This window comes from Lemur catta, chromosome 9 (assembly GCF_020740605.2).
Source record: "Lemur catta isolate mLemCat1 chromosome 9, mLemCat1.pri, whole genome shotgun sequence".
Lineage (NCBI taxonomy): Eukaryota > Metazoa > Chordata > Mammalia > Primates > Lemuridae > Lemur > Lemur catta.
This window is the reverse complement of record NC_059136.1, coordinates 85,085,608-85,098,834: the sequence shown is the minus strand read 5'-3', so window position 1 is coordinate 85,098,834 and position 13,227 is coordinate 85,085,608. Positions and strand designations below refer to the sequence as shown.

The 13,227-nt window shown below is 36.6% G+C and overlaps 2 protein-coding genes across 4 annotated transcripts in view; one reads left to right on the top strand and one right to left on the bottom strand.

Moving 5' to 3' along the window:
* Window positions 1-13,227, top strand: part of LOC123644474 (serine/threonine-protein kinase Sgk3) — a 123,156-nt gene that overhangs the window by 96,738 nt on the left and 13,191 nt on the right. For 2 of the 3 annotated variants that reach the window (XM_045560564.1, XM_045560563.1), the window contains exons 8-13: window positions 434-491; window positions 3,740-3,823; window positions 3,924-4,055; window positions 8,558-8,670; window positions 8,765-8,801; window positions 9,336-9,422. In XM_045560564.1, coding sequence (XP_045416520.1) covers window positions 434-491; window positions 3,740-3,823; window positions 3,924-4,055; window positions 8,558-8,670; window positions 8,765-8,801; window positions 9,336-9,422 — 511 coding nt within the window. The remainder of the gene's footprint in view (window positions 1-433; window positions 492-3,739; window positions 3,824-3,923; window positions 4,056-8,557; window positions 8,671-8,764; window positions 8,802-9,335; window positions 9,423-13,227) is intronic. The other variant, XM_045560565.1, reaches the window with a different exon arrangement.
* LOC123644476 (nuclear pore complex protein Nup50-like) lies at window positions 5,200-6,580 on the bottom strand. The gene is given in 2 exon segments (XM_045560566.1): window positions 5,200-5,441; window positions 5,443-6,580. Coding segments are annotated over 2 exon segments (1,269 nt in total). The 5' UTR covers window positions 6,522-6,580; the 3' UTR covers window positions 5,200-5,251.

Genomic DNA, 13,227 nt, shown 5'->3' with positions numbered 1-13,227 from the left:
TCCTCATTAACAGCATTGGTTCTTGGTTAATAAAATTGGTTTAGACAGAGGCTACTTTGAGTTCAAAACTATATAGGTAGCATGTACATACATCCTTTTCTCCCAAAGAGAATATTACTGAAATCGCTAGCTGCCTACTGCCCTCTCTCACTTCACCCTAGTCTTCATTTCCTTCATGGCCATTACTAAGGAGAACTTAATGAGATTTACAGTTATAAAATGTTTAATCAGAAAGTAGTTATTACTACTATTGATATTACCTGTTATATAATAAAGATGAGTTACTACCAGTGGGAAAGCTGGAGTCATCATGCGGAAGTGTTTTGTGCCTAACATTTACTTATTAAAGAGTGAGGTGCTAAGAAATGTTTAAAAGTTAATTATCTTTCCAGTTTTTAGGGGGCTAATTCTTGTTATTGTTAATTTATTTCAGTGCTAAACCAACCGACTTTGACTTCTTAAAAGTTATTGGAAAAGGCAGCTTTGGCAAGGTAAGAATGTTTTTATTTTCTCATTCAGTAAGTACTGAAGGAATGCATGCTTTCTGTGTGTGAGCCACAGGACTTTTTGGTATGCAGGATATAGAACTAAGTTACTTACCCCACCCTCAAAGTACTAACAATAATTAGGGAGATAAGGCATCTATTCAAATTCTAAAATAAAGTTCATTTATCCAACAGATAGTTGTTAATATCTGTGCCAAGCACTCTACTGGGTCCTGGTTAGATACTGACAGAAACTGACATGGTTTCTTCCTTTGTGATGCTTACAACCTGGTGAGGGAAAAGCCAATTAAAAATACTCAGTCACGTAAATAATAAAAATAGTAATGGCCATGAAGGAAATGAAGACTAGGGTGAAGTGAGAGAGGGCAGTAGGCAGCTAGGGGAAAGTCCCGCTGCCTGAGATGGGTTGGTCAAAGATTATTCTCTTACAGTGTCAAATGAATCACATAACTTCACAGTATAGCCATACCAAGGAAGGAGAATCACTTAAGTCCAGGGATATCAGGAAAGCATCATAGATGAAGTTACCAGAATCATCAAATACATATTTAAGTGCTTTTTTGCACTGTACTTCAATCTGTAGTAAAAATGAATATGTGTTTTATTATATTTTGCTATATACATAGCTTTTGGTAACTCTAGTTTGTTTTCTGAGTTCCCTTGAGACCAGAAACTATGGCCATACAGTTAAACCCATGTGTGTTTATTCATTCAGCAAATATATATTGTCCACCTGCTACTTGCTGGACATTGTGCTACTATAAACCATAGAAAGTTAGAAATGAATCCTGCTCTTAACATGCCCCAAATTCTACTGGGATACTAGAGATTATTTGTTATTAGAAACAAAAGCATTATCTGAGCTAGATACCATGGTGTATACCTGTTGTCCCAGCTACTCTGAAGACTGGTGTGGGAGGATCACTTAAGCCCAGGAGTTTGAGACTAGCCTGAGCAACATAGCAAGATCCTGTCTAAAAAAAAAAACAAAAAAACCCCCTATGTTTTGGAAACTCCACATTTAGATCTAGAGTTTATCAGGAACTGATTCTTGCACATAATGTGAGGTGTAGAATCACAGTTCATTTTCTTCCATATGGATAACGAGCTGGTCCCACACAATTTATGAAAAGACTATTTTTTCCAGGGCCACCTTCATCATGTATCTGCTGTCCAGATAGTCATAGGACTGTTTTTAGATACTATGTTTTATATTTGTTTCTAGATTTTGTATTTTGTTTCATGGGCCTATTTGTTTCCCCTGGCACCAATGCCACATTGTTTTAACAACTGTAGCTTGACATCCATCAGAACAAGTAAGTCCTCCCTCCTTGTTCTTCAAAAGGGTATTCTTATCCCTTTGGATATCTATATAAATTTCAGAATCAACATGTTGATTTCTGCAAAAATTCTGTTGGAATTTGATTGAGATTGCATTGAATCTGTAGATCCGTTTGGAGAATCGTCGACTTTACAATATTGAGTCTTCCAATCCATGCCAGGGTATATCTCTTTGTTAGTTTAGCTCATCTTTAATTTTTCTCAATAATATTTTATAGTTATCTGTTTAGAATTTTTACACAACTTTAATTAGATTTATTCCTAGATGTTTTGTTTTTTATGCTATTGAAAACTGGTATTAATTATTAAAGCTAAATATATGCATTACCTATGGCACATTGGTTCTACTCCTAGCTACACATCCAGCAGAAATGCACATGTGCTAGGAAGATATGTGCAAGAATGTTTATAGCATCATTATTGATAAACAATCCAGATACCTATCAACAAAACAGGGATACATTGTGGTCTGTCAGGTAATGATGGAATATTCTGCACAGCAATAAAAATATGAAAACTATGCCACATGCCACAACATGAATGAAACTTACATAAGTTAAGAGTGATAGGCCGGGCGCGGTGGCTCACACCTGTAATCCTAGCCCTCTAGGAGGCCGAGGTGGGTGGATCGTTCAAGGTCAGGAGTTCGAGACCAGCCTGAGCGAGACCCCGTGTCTACTAAAAATAGAAATAAAAATTATCTGGACAACTAAAAATATATATAGAAAAAATTAGCCAGGCATGGTGGTGCATGCCTGTAGTCCCAGCTACTTGGGAGGCTGAGGCAGTAGGATCGCTTAAGCCCAGGAGTTTGAGGTTGCTGTGAGCTAGGCTGATGCCACGGCACTCACTCTAGCCCAGGCAACAAAGTGAGACTCTGTCTCAAAAAAAAAAAAAACAAAAAGAGTGAAAGAAGTAATACAGAAACAATTTTATGATTCTAATAACCTAAAATTCAGAAAAGGGCAAAACTTAACCTGTGTTATTGCAAGTTGAGATGGTAGTCATTACCTTGGAGGCGGAGGGAGACGAGTCATGACTGGGATGGGGCAAAATGAAGGCTTCAGGGTATTGTTTTATTTTTTGACCTGGTGGTTGCATAGGTGTGTTCACTTTGTAATAATTCATTGAGCTATAATGATTTTTGAGTGTTTCCATATGTATACTATGTTTAATAAAAATTTAAAATTTTCAAAATGGTTAGAAACAAAATGCAACACAAAGCAGAATACACAAAAAGAAGGAAGAGCAAATGCAAATTCACAATCTGTTTGAAAAGGAGAAAAATATATGTGATAAACTTAATTAGGAATAATGGCAATCTAACATTTATTCTAAACCCTTCTCCAGTGTATGGTCTTAGTTCCACTTTTCATTTACCCATTTGCTTCTTAACTTTCTGTCTGTTCTCCAAATCTGTCATTCTATTGGGAAAAAAATGCCCACTTGAAGGGAATCAGTACCTACTAATTGCCCCATTCTTTGAGTTATTTTCTCAGGATTTACTTGAAGATCAACCAATCAAAATATTGGAGAAGGAAAGATCAGGCAGGTGAGAGTTGTCAAGAAAAGGAAAAACTTTAGGAAGGAACGTTCAGCAGAGTCAAATGCTGTAGAAAACAAAAGAAAAATGCTAATGATTGAGCAGAAGGCATTCTCACCCTGAAGATGTTTTCACTCCATCTTTTTGAATAACAAATGAAAATATTTAGAGAAAGGTGGAATTATAGAAATAAATTCAATAGTTCTCTATTGTCAAACCAAAAAGATATATAGGTCCCTTGTAGACTTTCTTTTTACACAAGTTAAGAAGTATTGATTATTGACAACTGAAGTATTCCTATCAGAATATTGAAATTTCTAATAGTATGCATAATGTTTAACTGTCACAGGTTCTTCTTGCAAAACGGAAACTGGATGGAAAATTTTATGCTGTTAAAGTGTTACAGAAAAAAATAGTTCTCAACAGAAAAGAGGTAAAATTATAATAACTATTGTTTGTCTTAAGCCCATTTTCTCAACTAACAGAATTTTTTTTGGTAGATAATACAATTGATCTTTTACCTTTTTTTCCAGCAAAAACATATTATGGCTGAACGTAATGTGCTTTTGAAAAATGTGAAACATCCATTTTTGGTTGGATTACATTATTCTTTCCAAACAACTGAAAAGCTTTATTTTGTTCTGGATTTCGTTAATGGAGGGGAGGTGAGTTTTATCATTAGTTTTCTAATACTAATAATTTAGAAAAAAATAGCACAAAGTCAGAGTTTTTCTTTTCTTGTAAGTTTTAGAAGGACAATGCATTATTAATAGCTATTTGTTGAGTAGCAATAATATTCCAGGTACTAAGTACAGTGCAAGATGTGGAAAAACGTAACAAAGGGCTCTTAATCACATGGTATGGTTGGGAAAGTTCATAAAAGAAGAACCTTGGTATGAAGCTTCAGACTTCGTGGACAGATTTGTCACCAAGATATATAGCAAGAATAATAGATCAAAATATTAGAATAAAACATTTGTAATTTAGATAATTATTCCAACAGTTGCATATAAATATTACTCCAGCTTGTCATTTTCTAAAATGTGCAAACTATTAGTATTAAACAGATGAGACGGTCCTCTAATAAAGGACGATGTGGTGAAGTCAGTTGGGGAAACGTTTCATGTTATATCCCTTTCTTGGTGATTTTGCAGTATGTCTCAGCATGTTAAAGACAGAAGTTCTGCCTTAAGCAAAGCCAGGATATCTTAAAAGATTTTTTTTTTTTTTTTACTGTGTAGTCCCCATTTTTGTTTGAACCAAATGTATTAATATTCCCCCAAAACGCTGATTCAGAGGGATATTGAAATATGCTATTGGAGATGTTGCTATAATAATAATAATTACAGTAATAACTAACATGTATTGATTATTATGTGCCCAGCACTCTGGCTTCATGTGTATGATCTTCACAACAATCTTACTATAGAAATGGAGGCACAGAGAAGCTAGGTAGCTTGTGGAAGTCTCTTGATTAGTAAATATTAGAGGCAGGAATTGAACTCAAGCAGTCTGATTCCAGGATTTAGACAAATGACCGTTCCCATTCCTCTGCTTCTCAACCCTCACACTTTTCTTTCTGAAATCACTTATGGTTAGTTTAATAAACAAATGAACATTAAAAAATCTTGTAAAAAAATTCATTCAGATGTATTATACACATCAGATAGTTGTTAAGAAGGGAGAATACAGTTTCTTGACACTTAATATTTAAAGGTTTTATTGGCCATATTAATCTTCCTCACAAAAATTTTAAGTTATCTGTAAGTTCTTAGAATGTCAAAGTAAGAAGAGAAGAAAAACTAAGGGGCGGTGGGGGAAGCAGCAACTTGGCAATAATTCCTCAGTTGACTTCATGTGTTCAGGCATCCTTTTCCTCCAGTAAAATTTTGTGCAACTCATCTGCATCCTCGCTAGTTTTTACCCAAATTAACATGGTAACTGGGACAGTGGCATTCTTCTCATCAATTGGTGGATTTGGAACACAGACAATAAGTACGTTATTTTTCCTTGTTCTGGTACATGGCATATTAGATGGAATCAATACATTGTTTTTTGGAGTAAAAAGCATCTTCTTCTTTTACTTCAGTAACTACTACTTTGGGTGGCTCATAATTCCCTTCTTCATCTCCACCTTTGCATTCATTACTGCCACCCTCCGCTTGGCTCTCCAATATTTTAGTGGAAAATGGCAGAGAAACTGGTTTATTCTGGGCAATACCTTTGCCAAATAAACTGGAGTTTCCAGAGGAAAATGAAAATCCAGCCAGAGGGCCAGAGCTTAATGAGCCCAAATCAGAGCTGTCGGTTTTCTTGCCAAAATTAAATGAGGCACTTTTTGCTCCTAGTGATGGGTCCATTTTCTTTTCAGACACAACCTCTGTCTTCTTTTCAGATGTATCTTCAGTTTTGTTGCCATGAAACAAATATGCTGACTCTTCCTGTAATCTTGTTGAACCAGATAGCGGAGACGACTGCTTTTCAACCACCATCTTGTTTGTTTCACTTGGATAATTACAACTGACATAGTTTCTGTGGTGCTCTATAATACTCTCTAAATATTTCTCATAGTATTTAAAGACAGGTGTTAGATCACAGAGTGGGCTTGCATTCACATGCTTCTCTATCCAATCCCGAACACAGCAGTTCAAGACAGTCAACTGCTTGTTCCAAGGATTGTTGGCATAGGCTTCACTAGAAGCAAGGCCAGAGGAGGAAGGCTGCTGACTGTGGCTGTTAGTTTTGGCATTTGAAATAGTTTTATCAACCAAGGTGGTAGAGCCGTCTGCAGCAACACAACCAGAGGCTGCCTTGGTCTCTGTTGCCACCCCTGCTCTGGTGAAGGGAGGGCTGCTAGTTACGCTATTTCCATTTGACATTCCTTCCTGAGGCTTCTCTCCAGCACCACTACCAAATCCAGAAAACCCTCCTCCTCCAGAAGCTACAACCGAAGCTTTAAAGGCTCCTCCACTATCAGATTCCAATCCAACATGTTTACGCTTTTCTTTCTTTATGTCTCTATTCTTCAAGACTTCCTCACTGGCCACTGAGAATGTTCCCACCTCTTCAGCTTCATCTTCTTGATCCCAGTTCCTGTCTGTCAGTTCCTTCTGGGCAATTCTTTTGGCCATTTTTTCAAACCACCCCGGCGGCCGCCACAGCACTCGCTGGGTCGCAGTCGTGGTGCTGGCGTCTGAGGCTGTTGCTGGTCACTTCCAGCCCGCTGAGAGCCTGGGAGGACTCCGTGCTCGGCAAGCCCGGAATCTCCAACACCACGTCCCCGGGCGCGTCTCCGTGGTGGGCGGAGAGCGGAGAACCGTCTGCTCCGCCGCGATCGCTGGGCCAGCCGCGCCGAGCACGCCCCGGGCTGCCGTTTCCTAACGAATCTACCCGCAAAACGAATTCGGAAAAAAACGGGGAGGAAAGCACACCTTTCTAATTTGTTTAATCTTTGACCTGTGAACGTCTCTAAAAATTATTTTAACTCATAGATATTGTCATATGTTTACAAAGGGACTTTCCATCTTCCAATCTCAGAGCAGAGAAAGGGGAAGAAGAATATTTCAACCTTACTATAGTACATTTAACTGTAGAATAAAGGAACTTAATAAAGGAACTTATAAGGAAGAGTAGTTTCTATCTTGCAGTCCCAAAAGGTGATCAGATATACCTTGAGATCATTTTGGGGAAAAGTCTAAAAAGAATCATTATTGAATTCCCTACATTTATGACAAAAGTCCCTTAAGACTCCTCGCAAGATTATGGGTCTTCCCAGCACCTTTATTCAGTGTTGTAGATGACCCCCCATTGTTCCCACCTTGAAGTTTGTTGTTTTATTTTGTGTGTGCTGGAGTGCTAAGAGATAATGACAGTTTTTTGAGGCCTGGCACTTTGCAGTTATTTTATATGCATTGTTTCAGTTAATCATCACAGCTCTTTGAAATAAAACACTGTAATACCCATTTTGTAGATAAGGAAATGGAGACTCAGAGATTAAGAAACTTTCTTAATGTCACAATGTTCTAGTAAGTTTCAGGCCCTGGATTTAACCTAGACATACTGACTGCAAAGCCCATTGTTAAGTGCCAGGCTGTCTTTGAAATGTTCACGTGAGTTGTCTAACTGCAGACAAAATCCTACTGTGGGTTTCCTGCTTTATGTGGGATTTCTTCATGCTGTTTTAGGCCTTTGCTTCTGAGCCCTTTTCATATAGTGACTGCTCGTAAACTGAGCAAGAAAGATGGAAAGAAGTAGGCTTGTCATCCAAAAGATAACATTTGGCTAAGATAATGAGAAAAAGGAAGAAATGTAATAGAATGCTAGGCTGGGTGGAGGAGAAATTGAGTGGGGCAATAGGTAGACAAGGAATAAAGATGAGGAAGGATACAAAGAGGCAGAAGGAATGTGGTTTCATCCTGTGTTCCCTATTAGTATGCTGTTATTTTCTCCCTGATGTTCATACTTAATTTTAACCTTGACATGTGATACTTATTTTTGTATGCTCCTTCATATCTTTTTTGGAGCAAAGTAGAGTGTGAACAAATAAGAAGTGAACTGGAGAGCAGAATCCAGCTATTGCTTAGCTCTAGCCAGTCACTACCACATTGGAATTTATGCCTAATGGTTCAGAGTTTCCCTTTTTTCTTTTTTCTCTTTTTCAGAAGAAACTGAAACTATGAATTGTTACCCTCCAAATTCCCAGGTTTTAATGTTATCAATTAATTCAGGTTTTTCTAAAAACAGTATTTGGCTCAAACAAATTATACCTGTGGACTGTGTGCTGCTAGCCACTTATTTTCAATTTCTGCATAGGGTTTGTTTTTCCAAAATGAAAAAAATAGTCCAGAATGGCAATATCAAGTCTTCATTGATAATTTTTTCCCAAACAGTTGCCTGGAAGGGTGAGGACACTGCTGCATTGAGGATTGAGGGGTAAATGGGACATGAGAGACGTTAGCAAGGGTTCACAAACACATGGTTGAAAAGAGAGAGTGATTGTTAGATGGAGGATGTGGAGGAAGGAGAGTTACAGTTCTGTGGTGCATTTTTATCTCGCATTCACACAAAGTCAAAAAAACAATTCCCACCTTTGTATTTACAGAATATATTTGTTTAATGCTATGTGTGAATGAGCCTAACATTCTCTCCCCCACCCCTAATTTTGCAGCTGTTTTTTCACTTACAAAGAGAACGATCCTTTCCTGAACAGAGAGCTAGGTTTTATGCTGCTGAAATTGCCAGTGCATTGGGTTACTTACACTCCATAAAAATAGTGTACAGGTAAAATTTTAAAATATTACTTGTAAAAATGTCTTTTTAATATTTTATTTCAGTTTACATTCAGTTTTGCTTTTCTTTCCTTTTAATTTGATAGAGACTTGAAACCAGAAAATATTCTTCTGGATTCTGTAGTAAGTGCTCTCTTTTTACTAGTTTTCAATTTTGTTGCTGCTGTTATGGTTAGTGGAAAAAAGTCAGTCTCAAAGGTTCCACACTACATGATTCCATTTATATAACATTCTCAAAATGACAAAACTGTAGAGATGGAGACCAGATTATTGGTTGCAAGGGGACAGGGTCCATGGAGATAGCGCAAGTTAAGGGTACGAGGGAGGTCCTTTGTGATGGAACAGTTCAGGGATCAGTACATCTATAATTACATATAGCTACACACACACACGCACAAGCATGCATGTAAAAAACAGTGAAAGCTGAATAAGGTTCATGGTCTGGTTAACAGTATTATACCAACATCAGTTCCCTGTTTGATACTGTGCTGCTGTTACGTGAGATGTCAGCACTGGGGAAGCTGGGCAAGGACTCTCTGTATTACTTTTGCAATTTCCTGTAGATCTATAATTATGTTAAATAAAAAGGTTTTAAAATTTTTCGATTTATATCCTTGCCAATGCATTGTTTTATCTTCTTGCCCCTGTATTTGTCAGGGACATGTTGTCTTAACAGATTTTGGGCTTTGTAAAGAAGGAATTGCTATTTCTGATACCACCACAACATTTTGTGGGACACCAGAGGTAAGAAATATGTCTAATTTACATTATGTCTAATTTGTCATTCATGTAATCATGTGTAAGATACAAATATAAATCACAAATTGCATATATAAATTTGAAATACAAAGTAGAATAAAAACTGTCATTTCAGCTTCCAACCAAGTGATAATTATCCTTTCCATACATTCAGAGTTTATTAGTAGTTGGTATTTTTAACTGTGATTGTGAGATACCACAAGACCCTTTTGAATGATCCAACAAAGATAAATTATGCTTGTTTTTAATGCTAAGTTTACCTACATACAGTTCTTTAAAGATTTGATTATATTTCTAATCCTTCAAAAAAATCATGAAGCAGTCATGAAAATTTCTAAAATTGACTGACTGTGGTTGCATAACTCTGTGAATATGTTAACAGCCATTGAATTGTACACTTTAAATGGGTGAATTGTGTAATATGTGAAGGTGTTAATATAGCTGTTTTTTAAAATGAGCTAAAGTAAATATGGCAAAATATTAACATTGCCTATATCTGGATCACAGCTTTTCTTGGTTTCTATTATATTTTTCTATATGGTTGTAATATTTTATAGTAAAACTATTTAACAGAAGAAAAAGCAATGAATGAGGAAAAAAAGTGAATCAGAATTCATTAACCAGAATATCCCATTCTCTAATCATGTTTGTTAGCAGAAAATATGTCTATTTGTGATAATAAATTATTATAATTTATTTAAAAAGCCTCAGTATTCTCATTTCACACACACATACACGTGTTTAGTTTATATTAAATTGTTGCATTTATAGTGATCTTAGATGCCATGTAATATTTCATTATTATCTTGAAGTATGTGCAAATACATTATTGAAAATGCATGATAAAATAGTTCACATGAACTTTCTAATCAAGATCAGAAACTTAATCAAAAGTATCTATAAATAACAATTATTTATCTTGAAACTTATTTTTTCTTTATTTCTCTCTAATCTAACCCTAGCTCTTGGATATATTTATAACTATTTTCATTTATGCATGAAGAAACATTTGTTGTTGAATGTATATTCATTTCATAGTTAAAATCATTCTTTTTTTCCTTTTTTAGAGTAGATTCAAAGGGTACAAGTTGAATTCCATTACATGTATATAGTGTATAGTAGTGAAGTCTGGGCTTTTAGTGTACCTATTACCTGAATAGTGTACATTGTACCCCACAGGTAATTTTTCATCCCTCACCTCCTTCCACCTTCCTTCTTTTTGAGTCTCCAATGTCCATTACACCACTCTGTGTCCTTGTGTAGCTATAATTTAGCTCCCACCTATAAGTGAGAGCATGTGGCATTTATTTTTCTGTTCCTGAGTTACTTCACTTAGGATAATGGTCTCTAGTTCCATCCAAGTTTCTGCAAAAGACATTTTTCCATTCTTTCTTATCGCTGAGTAGTGCTGCATGGCATATATACATACCACATTTTCTTTATCCACTGATCAGTTGATAGGCATTTAGGTTCATTACATATCTTTGCAATTGTGAATTATGTTGTGATAAACATAAGAGTGCAGTTATCTTTTTGATACAATGATTTCTTTTTCTCTGGGTAGATGCCCAGTAGTGGGATTGCAGGATTGAATGGTAGATCTAGTTTCAGTTCTCTTTAAAATCTCCATACTGATCTCCATAGAGATTGTACTAATTTACATTCCCACCAGCAGTTTTTATGTTCACTGCATCCACACCATCTATTTTTTGACATTTTAATAATAGACATTCTAATTGGAGTAAGATGATATCTCATTGTGGTTTTAATTTGCATTTCCTTGATGATTACTGATGTTGAGCATTTTTTTTATATATTTGTTGGCCATTTGTATATCTTCTTTTAAAAAATGCCTTTTCAAGTCTTTTCCCCATATTTTAATAGGGTTGTTGGCTTTTTTCTTGCTGAGTTGTTTGAGTTCCTTTGTAGATTCTGGATATTAGTCCTTTGTCAGATACATAGTTTGCGGATATTTCCTCCTGATCTGTAGATTGTCTGTTTACTGTTTTGGTAATTTCTTTTGCTGTGCAGAAGATTTTTAGTTTAAGTCCCATTTGTCTGTTTTTGGTTTTATTACATTTGTTTTTGGGGTCATAGTCATAAATTCTTTGCCTAGACCAGTGTCCAAAAAAGGTTTTTCTGGGTTTTCTGCAGCAGAGCGGTGGGGACCTTCCCAGTGGTGTGTGGGAGCGTCTGGGCTCCTCTCTCCCTCCTCCGAGCCACACAGTAGCTGCAGGCACACAGGCAGTTCCCCAGTATCTAGGCTCTCAGAATGGCATCCAGCTCGAGCTACTTTAGGCTTGGATGCCTGTGGGATTCCGTGTGGGTTCCCTTACGGAATAACAACTCTCTGCAATCTCCAAGCAGTACCCTATGGTAGGCCCGAGACCTGCGTGCATAGGAGGTTCTCTTGTAGCCAAGATCCTAAAAACTTGTTTCAGAGTGTGGAGCCCTGGGGGCTTCACTCTTAACTGTTTCCTCACTCTAGGAGCTTCTCCCCCCATTAGCCAGTCCCTGTCTGGGGAAGTTGCCCTGAACCCTCTGCTTAGCCACTTTGGTGCATCCCATCGCTTCCCTGGTGAATCCTAGCATTCTCTCCTAGACGATCTGTTCAAAATGTGAGCATCTGCTTATTATTCTGGTTCCTCTCTGTAGAGAAGGCACATAATACTTGTGTCTAGTTGGCCATCTTGATCTTTCTCTCAAAATCTCTTTCTTTCTCTTCTTTTCCTTTCCTCCCCTTCCCCCTCTTTTTTTCTTTTTGAGACAGGCTCTCCCTCTGTGTTCTGGGCTAGAGTGCAGTGGTGTCATCATAGCTCACTGCAACCTCTAACTCCTGGGCTCGAGCAAGTCTCCTCCCTCAGCCTCCTGAGTAGCTGGGACTACAGGTGTACACCACCACACCCAGATAATTTTTCTATTTTTTTGTAGAAATAGGGTCTTGCTGTTGCTCAGGCTGGTCTTGCACTCCTGGCCTCAAGCAGTCCTCCCACCTCAGCCTCCCAAAATGCTAGGATTACAGGCGAAAGCCACCACTCTTGTTTTCAAAATCTTTCTTAAGTCCTGTAGTTTTTAGAAAGAAAACACAAGTGTTTTTGGTCACCTAAATCTAAATGTGATTAGAAATTACTATATCCTTTTTATATATTTTGCTATTTTTTTGGATCACAAAAAAGTTTAAGAAGAAACTATTTCCTTACATATATGTCACATGGGAAGAGGTAATATATTTTCAAATTTAAAATTCAAGTTCACCATTTTATTATATGTGTGAAATTGTGATGAATTTAAATTTCTTACAAGTTAAAATGTAAATAGCCATCTAACAACTTACGTAACTTTTCTATATGATATGTTAATATCTATTACTATTGTAATTCTCAAGAATATAATTCATTTTCTTTCACTGAAAAGAAAAAAATGTATTATAATTGCTACATTAATTCTTTCTTCAAGGGGAAAACGTTATGAATAATGACCAGATGAACTTCTAGTATAAATTAATCTTGTGAAAGACTTTCCCTCGAAATACCTACTTTACATACTCGGTATTATAGATTCTACATTTGCTATCCTCTTGTATTTGTCTTAACTGTTTAACAGTTTCAAAGGAGAAGTACATGAATACATGTATTTTAAAAAGTGCCCAGTTGATACTGCCTAAGAACCACTGGTATAGAATGGAGAACACCCACCCCACTGAAAATCTAGATAGTACATTTTTAGTGTGTTAGTAATACCTAAAATTTGTTAAATTTCTTAATTTAAATTTCTTGGGTTGGTTTCCTCT